The following is a 17515-nucleotide window of genomic DNA, read 5'->3' as shown; positions in this document are numbered from 1 at the left end:
CCTCCATGGAGCCCACCTTGGTTTTTCCAGTTTTTTATGTTCTTTCCTCCCTCAGTTTCCTTTGCATGGTACATACTAGAGTATTTGCCACAGTCGAAGATAAGCCCTTGAGGGCAGGAACTATTTCATAGGGCCATTGACCTAGAACTAGATGAGAGACTTATGAGGCTCTGGGGGGAACCAAGATTGACTTGCTCCAGGACATAGGATCATTGACCCAGGCATCCTAACATATTTTATCTCTGTCTAGTCTAGACTCTCTCTGCTTGGGCTTAGACCAGTAGACCCCACTGTGGCTAGGTTCAGGGTTCTAACATGCCAATGATCGCCATCCATTGTGAGTCTGAGGTTCAGCAACTCTAGATTTCGGTGGTCCTGAGATTACTTCTGATAAGTCCCTGGCTTGGTTCTCACTTTTCTTCTCCAAGTGCTATTTGAAGTGATATTTTCCAGACAAGGTTAAATTCACCATAAAGGAACCTTTTGAAGATCATTTGAAAGAAACTCTATGAGGAAGATTTGGGCAAACTGAGTTCAGGCTAGGTCCCAAGTCTGACTTTTTACCTTTTATCAGACACTGTCCTATGACCAGTTCTGAGGGAGGGACTGTAATTCTTTAAATTTAGATCCTTCCTTTCCTGTTTTCCCCTGCCCCCCCCCGAACTCCATCTTCTGTGAAGGAGTGGAGGAGGGGAGAGGGAACAAGTGCCTACTTAGTGGGCTAGGCAATAGGCTAAGTATTTGACCAATTTTATCTCATTTGATCTAGGTTACAGGGCATCACATCATTCCTGCCACTGGAATTCCCCCCACTTCAAATTTTAATTAGAATTTCCAGTTACAGTACCCTTAGCTAATACTTCACAAAGATGAGATGTGCTCTCCCAGAGGTAATTAAATGGAGTAGAGCCTCCCTGAAAGAAGCCAGGAGATATTTCTGTGAAGGCTGCAGAAAAAGCTTTGGACCCATTAACTTCCCCAGAGCAAGAGAGGGTATTTCTCTTTGTAGGCTTGACAAGAATCCAATGTAATTATCCTCTGGGCCCTTACAAGGTTAATATTGGAGAAGTTAGGTAACCAGAAAAAAAAAAGAAACAGGCCGACAGAGGCAGCAGGGATGTGCCCAGGGAGAGATTAGCATCCACCTTACTCAGAGAGCTAGTGCTGCGGGAAACTGGGAGAAAGCATCTATCTTAGCAGGCCTGGGTCGTAGAGACATGGTCTTATGTCTCCCACCATCAAAAGTCTCAGCTTGAGCTGCCAAAATATTTGTTTCTGGGGATGGATGGTGGCTGGAAGAGTAAACGATTCCCAATTTGGACATTGGAAATCCTGTCAGAATGATAGAAACAAACATTTTCTTTGGGGCTATTAAGGCAACCCACTCTTTGAAAAAAATTATTGTGACTGTTAACACACATCAGAGTGGAAAGGAAGGAAAGAGAATTGTGGAGAATTAGAGGGACCTCAAAGGCCACCTAGCCCAGCCTGGTGCTAAACAAGAATTCCCTCTACTACTTTCCAGACATCATCTGTTCTCTTGTTGAAGATTCCCTATGACAGAGAACTCACTATCTCCTACACTGCTCTGGGTTTTAGCAAGCTTTATTTTCTATCAAAACTAAGCCTTCCAGTTGCTTCGTCCCATCAGCCCTAGTTTGGCTCCTGAAAGACCATTGGCATTTTAGCTCAAAATGAAAACATGACCTGAGCATTAAAAGCTATTCTATTTCTTCCAATGGTTTGAAGAAACCCAGAACAAGTGCCTCCTATAGCTTTAGCAAGTGAGAAAATTCTCATCCAGAAAAGTGAAAGAGGTAATCACAAAGGAGAAGATTGATAATTTTGCTTAGGTAGAATTGAAAAAACATTTGTGTGAGCATTTTAGTCAATAATACTGGAAACATTGACTTAATACAACAGATAAAGGGAGTGAAAAGGGTTTGCAAAAAGAATTTTGTCTAAAATTCCCAGAACATGAGGGGCATGAGTTGCAGATTCAAGGCAAAAGGGTTTTTTAAAAAAAAATCAAAAGTGAAATTAAGGCAGGAAGGCTAGATAACAGTAACTATGGGAGGGGAAATGATCTAGGGGTCTTAGTGGACTGTAAGCTGAGCATAAATCAAAATCATGACCAGAAAATGCAAAAATACAGCTTAGCCTGAGAGAAGAGAACCAGAGGGCCCAGAAAGAGGCAGGACACTGATGATCCCTTTGGTAGAAGGAGTTTCCTCACTGAGTGTTCCCTAAATCGATGGTAAATCACAGGTTCAGGCCAAAATAAAATAAAAATAAAGATCAAAGTCAAACATCACATTTGGATCCAAAAGCCTGTGTTCCCAAATAGAAGCCTTGTGATTTGACTGCTAAAGAGTCAAATGTTCCCTTGGATGGTACCAAGGAGGGCACAGTGCCCAGGTCCTGGGAGGGGTAGCTCCCCTGTACTCTGCCCTCTCTGGGCTTCAAATAGGAGGAATGACTTGGACAGACTTGACTAGGAGAGGGAAAGATCAGAGATCTGACCATGGGTCTGAGTGGAGGGACTGAAGAAGGCCTAGAGAGGACCAGGGATCAGACAGCCTTGTGGGCCTCAGGGGGCACAGCCAGGCACTACAGTGATTTCAGCTGGATTAAGAGGGCAGTCTGCCCAATAACCTGGGTCCTCTTGAGGTAGATGGGGCCCCCTCAGCAGGGAAGGCTTCTCCCTCCCAGGAGACCTTCAAGTCCAACTTGGGTGAGTGGGATGGAGTCCCCTCTGACTCCGCCAGGATGTGAAGGAGCCTGGAAAAGGGAAGGTGTGAGGACACACCACTTGACAGTTCCCCCTTCTATCTGCCTCACTTGCCTAGAGTTCATTCATTTATTCAACATTTTCTTTTCATCTGCTGAGTATCAGATATGAGTGGTTTCAAGATTGATAAGATTATAGGATTTTCACTCACTAAGTGATCTAGGTCAAGTCATTCCCCTTCTCTGAACCTCAGTGTACTTTTCTGTTAAATGGGCAAACACCTCCCAAAGGTGATGGAGCTGTGAATGTGAGACAGGGTCACTGGTGTTAAGGAGTCAATTGTTTTGTTGGACATGTGTGCATGCAGTCCATGACATCAGAGAGGTGACGTCATGACAAGCATATTAATTGGATTTGAAAGAAGAGGGCGCTGTGCTATGTCACCAACCTCACTTTCTCCTCCAAAGCAATCTGGATCCAGTGGCCAGAGAGGAGTCAGAACAATTGAAGATGGCCCTGGATGCAAGGCAATCGAGGTTGAGGGACTTGTCCAAACAGCTAGTAAGTGGCAAATCTCTGAGGTCAGATTCGATCTCCTGTCCTCCTAAATCCGAGGTCAGTTGCTCTATACACTATGCCACTTAGCTAGGTGGTTCACTGGTTAGAGCACTGGGTTCAAATCCAGCCTAAGACATTTAGCTTGTGACCTTGGACAAGTCACTTAATCCCATTGCCTTGCAGAAAAATAGAAGACAGAAGGATGGAGTTCATTAAAGAAGTTGCTAAGGCATTTGGGGTAGCAGAGGATGGCACAATGGGTAGAGCAGTGGTCTTGGATTCAGGAGGACAGGAGTTTAAATCCGGTCTCAGACACTTGCCGTTTACTAACTATGTGACCTTGGGCAAGTCATCTCACCCTGATTGCCTCATATCTAGGGTCACCGCCAGTCATCCTGATTCCTATGTGCCCACTAGAGCCAAAAGGCTGTGGAGGAGAAAGTGAGGCTGGTGACTTAGCCCAGCCCTGCCTCACTCAAATCCAATTCATGGGCTTGTCATGGTATCACCTCTGATGTCCTGGTCTTCTTCAAAAATGAAGGACAAGGGAGCACAGTGGATAGAGCACTGACCCTGAAGTCAGGAGGATCTGAGTTCAAATCCTGCCTCACTTAATAATTATCTAGCTGTGTGGCCTTGGGCAAGTCACTTAACCCCACTGTCTTGCAAAAACCTAAAAAAAAAAAGGAAGGACAAACAGTGTGTGTGTGTGTGTGTGTGTGTGTGTGTGTGTGTGTGTGTGTGTGTAAGAGAGAGAGACAGAGACAGAGACAGAGAGGAGAGAGAGAGAGAGAGAGAAAAAAATAAGAGGCAAGGGGAGGAAAGAGGGAGGGGGGGGGGGGAGGGAGATGGAGAGAATGTCTACCCTGGTGCATTGGAAAATAGTCAATTAATTTGAATTTGGAAGATCCCTGCCCCACTCCCAGCTCTGCTCCTTACTCCTATGAGAACTTGGGCAAGTCCTGGTTTCTTCATCCCTAAATCAAATGGGCTGGGCCTCGGAGGTGGTCCTTAGCTCTCGCCCTCTGGGATCCTGTGGCCTGTTATTTGATGAGGACAGTTCTGGGGAGGAATCCTCCCTATTGAGTCAAGAGAATCTGGGCTCTTCAATATGGAGTCTTAGAAGCTGTCTGGGCCTGGAGAAGCAAAGAGACGTTTCCAGGGTCCTGGGGACGGACCAGCTCAGAAGCAGGCCTGGAACCCAGTGTCTCTGAGGCCAGCTCTCTATCCCCTAGGCCACACTCAGTCTGAAAGATATAAATAGGAAAAGCCCAGACGGTGGCTCTCCAGGGTACCAGAAATCCACTTTTCACTTATTGTCAGAGCTGAACGAGTCCACTGGGTCCTTCTAATCCAAATCCTCCCATTAGGCGGAGGAGGCAACAAGACCTAAAGAGGAGGAGGTGCCCCAGGCAGGGGCACTAGCATCCAGGAGAATCAGGTTCAAATTCTGCCCTCCTCCCTCTGGGCTCAGTCCCCATCCTCATTCCAGTGGGTAGGCCCAGGCTCACCAGGCTGGAACATGGCTTCTCAGGGAAGCAGAAGGGGAGGGGGAAGAAGAGGATGGGTGAAGGAAGCGAGTAAATATTTGCAAAATATTCCTTTAGCAGGAGCTGTATCAATTTCATGCTTGGATGATAATCCGGAATGATTATTCCCCTTGAGTTCATCCAATTGTGGGGAATGGCAACAGGGCCTGAAACCAGGAGGCCCGGGAGGGAACCCGCAGTGAGGCTTTCAGCCTACAGTGCCTCTGATGCACCACCCCTTTCGATTCAACAGACATGCATTAAGCACCCAATGTTTGCAAGACACCAGGATTGTGTTAGGGACATCAGACATCCAGACTGGGAGGGCCCTAGGACAGGGAATGTGAAAACTGGAAGGAGCTTGAGGACAGAGATTGTTAGAATGGGATGGAGCTATAGATCCCCTTAGAATAAGGGATGTTCTAAGCTAAGGGAGCTTAGAACAGGGAGGTCAGAACTGGGAAGGGCCTAGAATGGGATATCAAAGGTGGGAGAGTCCTTAGGATAGGGGATGTCAGAACTGGGAGGGAGCTTGGAACAGGGAATGTTAGGCCTGATAAGGGTGTTATCACAAGCCTGTAAGAGCTGGGAGAGACCTAGGATAGGGAATATCAGAATTGAGAAGACTCTTAGAACATGAAATATTAGAACCTAGAAGGAGCTTATTCTAGACCATTAACCACAGAGGAGGAAACTTGCCCAAGGTCATCAATCAAGACCCGGGATCACTGGATTTGGATTCAGGAGAAGCTGAGTTTTCATCACCCACCTCAGACACCATCTGTGTGACCCTGTACAAACAAGTGACATCTCTGGGTCTCAGCTTCCTCATCTGTAAAGACATGATCATCTCTAACAATCTACTAAATTTGTTATTGTACAATTCTAGGCCTAATTAGTTGGAGAGTGTCCAGAGCAGGAAGTCTTACCCTGGACCCCTCTAGCAGAAGTCTGGGGAAGCCCATAGACTCTTCTTGGAAACCCCTTTTTAAATGCATAAAGTAAAATACATGGGATTAAAAAGAAAATTGATTTTATAGAAAGACATCAATTTGATAGATAGATGCACTCATACATACAAACATGGATGCAATACCCACATACGGTAAAAATGAAGGTTTGGGGTTTTTTTTTTCATCCAAGGTCATGGATCACCTAAAGTCCATCCATGAACTTCTTAGGGGTCTCTGGGTCCTAAATGAAAAAACCCAATCTGGAACAAAATATCGTCAAGTGGGTGGGGGCTGGATTCAGGTATGCTGTCCATGGTCCTTAAAGGTTTGCCTGACCCAGGTGTTCTCTCCACAAAGAGCTTTTGTCTTCTCCCTCTCCCCCTTGAAGATCAGAGATTTCTAAAGGATCCTTTAATGTAATCTACTTCAACCCACTCATTTTAGAGATGAAGAAGGGGAGTTTCAGGAAGGCTAAGGGAATTGCCCAAGGTCATCCAGCTAGTGAGAGCCGGCGTTCACACCAATGTTCTTTCTACCATCCCATAGCTCTGCCTTGGTAGGTCATGTGACCACATAAAATCTCTTTCTCCAGAATTAAATTGCTTTCCTGTGAGCGCCTCCTGTCCTTACCTGCCATTGGGAACAAAAATAATAGATCGGATACCGTTTAATCACCACATCCAGAATACTGCAGCTGCTGCCGAAAATGAACGGGCAACCCAGGCAGGGGATCCATCACCTATGAGGTGCTCATCCTGGCAGCCAGCAGGACTGCCCTAATGCTTCTTAAGTGAACTTTTTCAGCTCAGTAAAAGGCCCAGATTCAATGGAATTCAATTCAACATACATTTACTGAGTGATGTCCACAAGAGGCTCAGTCTTGGTAGAGATGGGGAGCTAAAAAAAAACCATGGTGACCACCCCCAGGGAGATTCCAATCTTTCAGAATATGTCACAAGAACACAGAACTGTATTATTAGTCTGGAGGCACCCAAAGGAAAGGTCTTTTCCACCGTAGGGTAGGGATAGCATCAGAAGTCTTCCTGAAGGGGTACCTCTGGGCCTTGGATTCCAGTAGCCAAGAGGAAGCCTTTACTATTCCATTGTGTCAGTGGTCAGGTGAATTCCAGCTCTGTCACTTATCACCTGGGTGACTCCCTGGACCTCAGTTTCCTTACCTATAAAATGGGGGAATTGAACTCTGGCCCCTGATAATCTGCATTCTTTCCACCCCATGATGTGACTAACTAACTTTGCAGGTACCTGGCTAATCAGAAAGATCTGAGTTGAATGGGCAACCTTGTTCCTTCCCCTGTGCAGGTGCCATCTGTACAGCATCTTAAATTGGTCTGAAGGTGTCAGACTTGGAAGGAAAGAGGGAAGTCTCACGATGTTCTTTATGTTTCTTGGGGTTCTGTTGTACAATCAAAGCTCGGGAAACTTTCTAAGGGTAGAGGGTAGTGTTTCCCGATGGCCAACTTTGCAGCCAAGTCAGTCACAACTCCCCAACTTAGATCTCTTTGAATAGGGGAGGGCAGAACTGGGAGGGAATTTAGAATAAGGAATGTCATAAGGGCAGCTAAGTGGCACAGTGGATAGAGCACCGGCCCTGGAGTCAGGAGGACCTGAGTTCAAATGCAGCCTCAGACACTTAATAATGACCTAGCTGTGTGACTTTGGGCAAGTCACTTAACCCCATTGCCTTGAAAAAAATCCCCCCCAAAAAAAGAATAGGGAATGTTAGAGATGAGAGGTCTTAGAACCCAAAATGCCAGAATTGAAAGGAATTAGTTGATTCTGAGGTCCTTTCTGGCTCAAATCTTAGATTTCCCCATCAAAAAAAAAATCAAGATTTAGACCTGAAAGGGCCCTAACATGTTATCCAAGCTATCCCAACACCCCCCTCAAATTTGTAGCTGAGAAAACTAAATCATACCCAGAAGAAAGTATGTCACTTGTCCAAGGTCACACAGGACAGAGCCAAGAGTCTGCCCCACAGCCTGGCTCCCTGAATCCACTGCCTGTGGCAACCCTCTCCCCTGGCCCTGACTGCGTTTGGCCTTTGTTTCTTCATGTCCAGCAGAAGATGTGAAAAAATCACATGGCAGGACTTATTGTCCTTACTCTGATTACCAGAGGATTATTTATTCAGTTCATCAATAACCCAGGCTACTGAGGAGATTTTTATTTAATTCTCTGTGAGAACTTGATGGTTATTCAGCCCTATTTCCTCCCTCTCCTGGGAATCCTTCAGCTCTCCCCTCTCCCTCCATCCCAGAATGCTTTGTCCTCTCCTCTTATCCTCCAATTTTCTCTATCTTTCAAGGCCCAGATCAAGGGGAGGAAGAGAGAGTCCCCAAAACCTTTATTAAAGGGGTCCACCCCAAGGTTGGTCAGGAATTGGCTCAGCTCCTGTAACGGGCTCAATCATAATCATTTATTTAAGCCCCTTCTAGGCCCCTGCCCTCAAGAAGCTTGGCTCCTTTCAAAAATGGCAGCGTCGTTTTTACATGTTTTTGTTTGTTTGTTTTCTCAGAAAAACTTCCTGCCGTGCCTCAGGATGGGAGGGGAAGATGACAAAAACGCGGGCAGCTTCCAGAAGGAAAGACATCCAAGGGGACAGAAGGACCAGCCAAGCAGGCAGTGGCTGGTGGCATGGCACGTGTCTCTGTGGCCCTTCAGCTGACTTAGGAAATGACCCTCACTCTGTGGCGAAGAAGGGAACCCAGGACAGGAGTCCATAAGCAATATTCCCATTGTAGCCTGGGAGCCCTAGGAAGGTGATGTCAGATTTACCAGAGGGATTGTTGGCAGGAGCCTTGCCAGAGCTGCTCTGGCCGGACCAAAGCGAAGAAGGATTACAAACGGTTCAAGTCACCCTCCTCTGCCTTCCCATTCTCCAGTAGTCGCCAAATCAAGCTTCATGTAAATGTCAGAATATTGAATGTGAGTTGTTGGATAACCCAAAGTCCTCCGGTGAATGGCTCTCTGAATGTGGGAGGGGCTAGCCAGCTGGTGATCACAGTGACCGACCATTACTTGAGGATGGCAGCGTGAGGCGTTCCCCAAAGGTAGCAGTCTGGAACCAGGTCCGTTGGTTCACTTCCTGGGAGGGGTGGATTCAAAAAGACCAATCAGGATGAATTCTTATGGCACCCTCCCCAGATGCAGAAAATAGCTATAGGGGATCTGTGGCAGTCTCTGTGAGCACCCAGCTCAAGTCATGATCATCAGGACTTCCCGGTGACTTACGTCCCAAAATAATCCAATCACATTATTCCTAGATCTTTGGCTTCCTGGATTGTCACAGCACAGAATGTTTGAGCTAGAAGATAACCTAGTCTGACCCTTGTATTGTGCAGGAGGGGAAACTGAGGCTCAGAGAGGAAACACAGCGTCACAGAAGCAAGTCAGCAGTCAATGATATTAGCTTATATTTCTATAATTCTTTCAAGTTTTGCAAAACACTTCCCCTCTCCACTGACCTGTGAAGTAAGTACATTATTCCCCATTTTACAGATGAGTAAACTGAGACTCAGAGAACTTAAATAATTTGCAGCTCATTGCACAACTGGTAAGGCTTGGAGTCAGGGTCCAAACCCAGATCTCCTGGCTCCAATATCATGTTGCCTCAGAATGTTTCTCTTTTTTTTTTTTAATTGAATTGTGTTAAACCTCTCAGTTATGGGATGGTAAATTCTGGCCTTCAATTTCTAGAAAGAATTTTGCTTGAGAAAAGAGAATGTTTGTGTGTGTGTGTGTGTGTGTAAATGTCTGTGACAAAAATAAATGCAATTAGAGTCAGTTCCTCAAACACTTAAACATATACTAGACAGACTAATAAAAGATTATGGGATGGGGTGGCTAGGTGGTGCAGTGGATAAAGCACCAGCCCTGGAGTCAGGAGTACCTGGGTTCAAATCCGGTCTTAGACACTTCATAATTACCTAGCTGTGTGGCCTTGGGCAAGCCACTTAACCCCATTTGCCTTGCAAAAACCTAAAAAAAAACAAACAAAAAAAGAGTATGGGCATGGAAAACCAAGTAGAGAGAAAATCAAGACGAGTCATTAATTTTTGAGTAGGGGAATGATGGGAACACTTCTCTAAAGGGGGGGGGCTCAATAACTGTGTGTATTTGTTCATTGAAAAGCATTTCAAATTCATTCTCTCAGTGAATTCTCTTATCACTCCCAAGAGGAAGACAGAACTGCCCTCAGCCCCATTTTGCAGATGGGGAAACCCAGGCTCAGATTTGGGGAACTGTTGCTCCCCAGCGTTCCTTCCTCCACCCTAGTCTACCAGGGTCAATGAACAACCTAGAAGAAAACATTGTTCATCCAAATACTTTGTCAAGTCTATAAAACCATGGCTAAAAAGCAATAGTGATGGAGCCAGCTGGGGTGACTCCCTCAACCCCCTCCCCCTTAGCATCTGAATACAAGATACTAGAGTCACACAATCCACTCTTCACCCCATGACACTGGTAGACATTGCTCCCCTCAGCCTCACTTAGTCCTCCGTGTCACCCAATCACCACACCCTTATGTCCCACCTTAGTCATTATTCATTTTTATTTTACAACCCATAGCCTGCACCAGCAGGACCTCCCATCCTGGGCTCTGGGAAAAGTGTAATGCACTACACACACTTCCTATATAGGTCTGATGGTCCCTTGTCTCTTAACAGTAACTATAATTCCGCCTTATTAACCCCTTTTCCTTCTCTCTCTCTCTGCTGTTCCAACCCAGAGGAAACAGTCATCATTCCTTATAATGTAGCTGCATTTCCTACCAAGCTGAGAGTACATTATAGGATGTCAGCCAGTTCTTACCCAGTTTCAGGGGCAGCTAGGTGGCACAGTGGATAGAGCACTGGCCCTGAAGTCAGGAGTTCAAATATGACCTCAGATACGCAATACTTAACTGCATGACCCTGGGCAAGTCACCTAACCCCATTGCTTTGCAAAACAAAAAAATTCTTACCCAGTTTGTCACTCCAAGCCTTGGTAAACTACTTTTGAGTCCCCCCCCACCCCTTCAGTGAAGTGTTCCCATCATTTCCCTACTCAAAAATTAGTGACTCGTCTTGATTTTCTCTCTACTTGGTTTTCCATGCCCATAATAATCTTTTATTAGTCTGCCTTAACAGTTTCCTATCTCATTCTTCCAATCAAGCCCCAAACCTACCATATTTCCTACCATTCCCTACCATCACCCTACAATCCAACCAAACTGGACAACTTCCTCCTTGGTCGGCTTGGAGACAGACTGGGGGAGATTTGAACAGTCAGAGTTGGAAGGAAATAGCACGTGTCTGGAGGCTAGAAAAGGCAGTATAGAGAAAGTAATCAGTAGGCACAGTTTATGATCCTCAATTTGTGAACTACCCCCCCTTGGGGACTTAGTTTCTCCATCTGTAAACTTACACTGCCATATTAGCTAGACCCTTGGTTTCCTCCTCATATTCTAGGTTTCTCAGGACCAGTCACCACAAGACAAATGAATTCCTTCCTAATGACTAAGTTGAGGATGATGCATGTGACTTTGTTCATCACAATTCTAAATTCTGGGAATCCAACATGGTTCCAAAACAGGGACTTTCTGAAGAATCCAAGGTTTTAGTTATTTAATAATGAGTCACAAGACAGGCACCGTCCACTTTCTCAGTCTTCAAAGAATTCCAATCTTTAAAAATCCACCCAACACTAAAATGATATCATTAGCAATGATGAGAGAATAAAAAGGTGCTGGAAGGTACTAGAAGACAAGGTCAGAGATTTAAGGATGGAAAGGAGCTTAGGGGTAATCTAGACCTCTGGGCACCATCTTTCCATCTCATCAAATCATCCTCAATCCCCATCCTCAGTTCACGTGAATGACTGCACAATTACCCAGACCCAGAAAACATCCTCAGTCCTCCCAAGGATGGCATTACTGGACATGGCCACTCCCTTTCCAGAGGGAGTGGTCCCTCAAAGGAAGACTCACTTCCCAGTGAACTCATTGAACTTGTCTAGCCCTTCTGATCAATTCTCAAAATACATGTGAGGAAACTGAGTCTCAGAGAAGTAAATCATGAACTCCAGGTCCCCAGGGAATCTTGAACCTATTTTGTTAGATATAGAAGGAACCTTAGAACTGAACCTGGTTGAGTGGATAAAGACCCCAGGCTCAGGAAGAACTGGATTCAAGTCCTGCTTCCCACCCATGCTATCTTTGTCACGCTAGACAGGTTACTTAACCTAATCTGAAACCCACTCCACAAAAAACGAGTTGCTAGAACCTGAAAGACTGGGTTTGAATTACCACCCATGTCCCCATTCCCTGTGGAAAATCACCTAAACTCTCCAGACCTCAGTTTTCCAAGATATCTCCCTCCCAGCTCTAGACCTGTGATGTCATCAGCATCAAATGCCAGAGCTGGGAGAGACCTTGGAGCACCCTGACTGATTGTGGTTCCACCTTATCAGACTTTTCCATAACCCTTTACAAAGTTCATTCAACACATTATCAAGGAATTTTTTTCTCCCTTAAAACAACCCTATGTGAAGGAGGTAGTTCAGAGACTGTTATCCCCATTTTACAGAGGAGAAAACTGAGGGTCAGACTATCAGGTGCCTCAAGTTATCACCGCCAGGACTTGGACCCAAGGTCTTCTGACTCCAAGTTCTGGGTTGTGCCAGTGATGACCGTAATGTAATCTTTCTTCACTCAGTAAGGCCCTTCCGGCTCTCACATTCTTTGACAATTCAGGAAGCACTTTGAGAACTTCCTCAGGCTTACTAGGAAGAAGATGCCCTGATTGGCCACCAAGATGCAGGTTGTGCGAATGAACCCAGGCTTCCAGACACTGCCAGATCCCAGTACCGCAGGACTGCCCCTCACATGATCTGGTGTCTTTTCCATGGCTCCCCAAGCTATCCTCACTCTTGTCTCCTTCCCCCGTGAGTTCCTGCCCTTTGTCAAAAGAAAACATGGTCATGCCACCAACAAAGCTTATGTTCACAAAGGACTTTGTATTCAATCCTGATGTGTGTGACTTACTGTATTTTGTATGGTTCTCTTCCCTCTGGGAATTGTGTGTTATTAATGAGCAGTTCTATGCTTTTCTCCTAGCCGCCCCCAGCCTCATGTAGAGTGTCCTTGGTGAGTATCTTGTATCAGTATCTCGATACTGAGCCAATAGTTGGTAGGTGCCCACTGGCTTGTTTAGTATCTTAGGCTCTAGCCACCTGTACAGCCCTCCCCCTTCCCCAAGGTAGGGGACCAGGTCTTCAGCTGCTCTCATAACAACACATTTGGAAACCTAGTCTTTTGATTGTGAGCATTTGCTATTGACTAAGATCAACTGTAGGCCATTAGTTTAAAAACACATGTGAACCTTGCAGGTAGATTCCCATACCCGCTCCAAGTTCCCACCGCCATGATGCGCTAAAGTAGGTGAATGGTATTCCTGTCCTCAGGACTTTTGGCGTCTCTGTTTAATGATGAATGCAGACAATTTAGGAAACCAAATAGTACATACTGGACTGGAGAGTCATCAGTGTCCCTAAAGGTTTATACACTACCCCCCCTCCCAACTCAGGGGATTAACTGAGGTAGAATCATCAGCCCCATGATGACATGACGTCTTTGGGCTACAAAAAGCTCTTCATAGGCATCATCTCACTGGATTCTGGCAATAGCCCAGAGAGATAGAGGGTTCAATGACTCTTCTACCCACTTTCAGGTGAGGAAACAGAGTGGAGGGAAGAGATTTGCCCAGGTCTTCAGGTTGGTAAATGATGGGGCCAGAGTCAAATCCAGGTATTTGAACTTGCAGACCAAGACTCTCTCCTGTTGCTTCCTGGCTCTGTGGATCATCCAGCTTTTGCTACTTGTGATCTCACCCCAAGGTCATGTCCATCTCCTCGGAACCTAAATTTATTCAAATGAGTTTGTGGGAGCATCTCCACTCTGGGGCCCTCCTTGTCCTTTCACTTCAGCCCTTGGTAGAGATAATAGGAGATGCTCATTGACAACATCATGACCCTGACAAGCCAGCCTACCTTCCCGCTGGTCAAGGGTGCTACTTGCAGCATATTTCTTTCATGGTTTCCTGATTAAACAACTGAATCCTAATGACTTTGAGAATTATGGATCCATGAACCTGATCATGAATAAATTGCTGACCTTGTACTGACAATGTGTCCCTTGTCCCCCAGACAACTCTCAGAATGGTAAAAACCTTCCTGACAGGTAGCTAGGTGTTTGAATTATATCATGCCAAGCAATTGAGTCACAACTGAAAAATCTGGGACCTCTAAGAGAACTCTAGAAATCTCTTAGTCAAACCCCAGGCCGAACCATTAGTCTATTCTTTAGCACCCCTTAAGGTGGTTACCTAGCTGCTACACAGATAGACTCAATGATGGGGAGGGCACTACCTGTACAGGTAGCCAGTATCACTATAGGAAAGTTCTAATTGTTCTCTCAAGCCAAAATCTGCTTCCTAGAACTTTCTACTATGACTACTAGTTTGACCCTCTGGGACTAAGCACAAGCCGAATTCCTCTTTCCTCGAACAGTCCTTTCAATACTTAGATCATCTCCCCTCTAAGTCTTCTCTTTTCTAGGCTGAATACCTCCCACTTTTTCTAAATGATCCATGTATGTCATTAACTCAAGGCCCTTTACCATACTGGTCACATCCTGTGGGCATATCGAATATACCAATATCTTTCTCAAAGTAATGCTTCCTGAACTGAAGACTATCCAGATGCTTCCTGATTAAGGAAAAGGATAGCACATCTTATATTTTCCTAGTCTTGGACACTATATCTCAAAACAGTCTAAGATTTCATTAGTTTTCTTGCCTGCCCTGTCACTCCATTGCTTCATAATGTTTTTGTAGTCCACTAAGAACCCCCAATCATTTTCACTCAAACTGTCATTTAGACACAACGTTATGCCCCATCAGGTCATAGCATAAATGTAGCTATGGCCTACATTACTTTTGATCAGACAGCTGCCCTCTTTAGACATCTCCACAATAGAATCCCTTCAATCTTTTGATCCAATTTTCCATTTGGAACTTGATCAGATCTGAGGACCTCAAGCAGAAAGGTTAAAGAGCAGTGTGGAGAGAAAGTACAAGTTTATTACTTGCACATGAGTCCCCTGAAATATCTCCAGCAAAGAATAGTGGCACAGAATATCAATGGCTACTTGTGGGAGCCTTGGGGGAAGGGGATGGGAAAGGTGTTTCTGGGACAACAGAGTGTTTTGTCTTGGGAAAAACTGAATGAAAAGCTTAGTACTATAATAAAGGAGGCTATTCATGGGTCCCATGGGCCATGTCTATTTTAAGCATTTATCAGGGAAGGGGCAACACCCAATCTAGCACTCATAGAATATCAAGGCTGCAAGAATTCTGGAATCAGAGCTGCTGAAAGAGCTCTAAATAATGTCTGAAGCATTATACGAACCAAAATGATAAGTAAGATTCATGAGGCTGAGAACATGATCTGATCTACAGTGGGTATATGCACACAAGCTGTTCCTTCATTCTCCAGAAAACCAAAAAAAAAAAAGCCTCCAGTGTTAAATCCTATCTCTGAGAAGTCACAAAACAAAGGCAAATGACTGGAAGAGGTCATCAGCAAATGATGTCAGGAGTCTACTATTTTCCTATTGGCTCATTCGTCATCCAAAAGGTCACTATCACTGCAACCTCTTAACTGCAGGAGATAGTGTGATACAACCTGGGCTTAGGCATCCAGAGTCCTGGGTTCTCATCTTGGCTCTGCCCCTCCCTCCCTGTGTGACCCTTGAGATTTTCAAGCTGTGGAACCCTAGATCTTGTCCAAACCCTCCTAAATCTGATTCTGTTGATTGGAAGTCCTTCAGTTCTGGTGTGGAGAGTACATTTCTACTCAGGGTTGGGAAGAATGAGGATGTGGAGAAGGCACCTTCATTTTTGAAGGAGCAAAAGTGGCATTATTCTTACCTGAACACAAATAGACTATGAAAGGGTCAAGAGCTCCTAACCCATCCAGGCCCAGAGTATCTGATAGGAAGACCCCCCCCCAAACCAGTTGTCATGAGTTACACCCAGGATGCTAAACCCCAAACATGTCAAGCTATAATCTCTTGTCAAAATGTCCCGTTGATTTATGAAGCTTTATGTTACCCTCTGTACCATGTTAGTTACTGGTTCCTCAGTCAAATTAGATGCACAATGCCAAGACTTGTGTTCCCCCCCACCAATCTTCCATAGAATGTATGGGCAGAGACTGCCATTTTGGCCTCTACATTCTTCATTCCTCCCACAGTGCCTGGCACATGGTAGGCATTTAATGTCTGTCACATCAAATTGAATTAAACATCAAAGATTTCAGTCATTTCTGACATCCATCCATAATGAACCTCTGGCATCACAAGTCATTTCTTTTAAGACTTATAACACTGTGCCAATCCCTGCATGGTTGTGTACCCAACCCTGGGTTGGCAGCCTTGTAGCAACTCCTCTCCACAAATTTGGATTCACTTTCAACAAGAACCTTGCTTAAGAGTCAAAGGGTATCAATTTCTGTGTAGACAGCAACATTTGGAACAAAAACTGATGCGTAGAACAGGACACAGATGGTATCACTGTGCTCCCTTGCCATCATTGGCAATATGGAGCCAGTCAAGAATGCAGATTCTATAACACAACTAGTAATGAATGTTTGAAGGTTTGAATTCTTTGGTGCAATTAGACATGCCACTGCTATTAAAAATTTCTGCTTGGGCTATATCCCAACCTGTCTATGGCATCAAATCCCTGGCAAAGAAGGCACACTCAAACCTGCATTGGGCACAATGTCCTTCTTAAAATGGCAGGGATGATCATGAAAGGAGCTGCACAGCAGCTGTGTCCACACACACACACACGCACACACACACACACACACACACACACACACACACACACACACACACACACACACACACACACACACACACACACACACACACACACATAAAAAGAAGAAGGGAATGAGTTTCCCACAGAAGCAGCTGGTATATTGGCCAAGTTTTCTATCTTGGGCTATACAACTGACCCGACACTTAACAAAGACAGTATTGAATGAGATCATCACTAGACTCCAGAACTGCAAAGAAATATGGAGATCATCTAGTCTTCCCTGTCATTTTACAGAGGAGGAAACTAGCCTAGAGGCTGGAGGGGACTTGCCCTTCCAAACAGAGTCAAGTAGATTTTAAGCAAGTCGACATCAGCCCCCGGGATGTTCCTGATTCTAAACTTGCTACTCCAACATGTCTCCTCTAGCTCTGAGACTCTATGATTCCTCTTATATACATCATTGTTTTCAAACTTGGCACATTCTTGAGCAAATTGGTTCAAGTTTTGAAATAACTCAATAAGGATTTGGTCCTTTTAAATTGGATAATACCAAGACAAAGATTTCCCGCTTAGAGACTTTTTTAAAAGTCAGATTACACATAAACTCTTGAAGTTAAATGAAATTGGATCTTGGAACCAATTGAATTTCTTTAGCAGTTGACTTGATCACATTAGGGATTAGCCAGAAATCATTCTTTTGTATCCTCACCAGTTCCTAGGGTGTCATTCTGTTCATCATCTCCCCCCCCCCCCCCAAGAGTTTCCATTTCAGAGCCAAGGAAATGTCTCACAATTCGATAAAATAAACTGATGGAGTCCAAGGTGAGGTTACTTGCAATAACGGAGAGGGGATTA

At 44.9% G+C, this 17515-nt stretch overlaps 1 protein-coding gene across 3 annotated transcripts in view; it reads left to right on the top strand.

Moving 5' to 3' along the window:
- The window catches only part of SHISAL1 (shisa like 1), a 64097-nt gene extending 47324 nt beyond the window's left edge, over positions 1-16773 (top strand). For 2 of the 3 annotated variants that reach the window (XM_074227141.1, XM_074227142.1), the window contains one exon: positions 8308-16773. In XM_074227141.1, coding sequence (XP_074083242.1) covers position 8308 — 1 coding nt within the window. In that variant the 3' untranslated portion in view covers positions 8309-16773. Of the gene's footprint in view, positions 1-6363; positions 6518-8307 lie in introns of all 3 variants that reach the window. The other variant, XR_012476339.1, reaches the window with a different exon arrangement.
- Positions 16774-17515: the final 742 nt, after the last annotated feature.

This window comes from Macrotis lagotis, chromosome 2 (assembly GCF_037893015.1).
Source record: "Macrotis lagotis isolate mMagLag1 chromosome 2, bilby.v1.9.chrom.fasta, whole genome shotgun sequence".
NCBI lineage: Eukaryota > Metazoa > Chordata > Mammalia > Peramelemorphia > Peramelidae > Macrotis > Macrotis lagotis.
The sequence above is the reverse complement of the archived record's forward strand: the minus strand, read 5'-3'. Positions and strand labels throughout refer to the sequence as shown.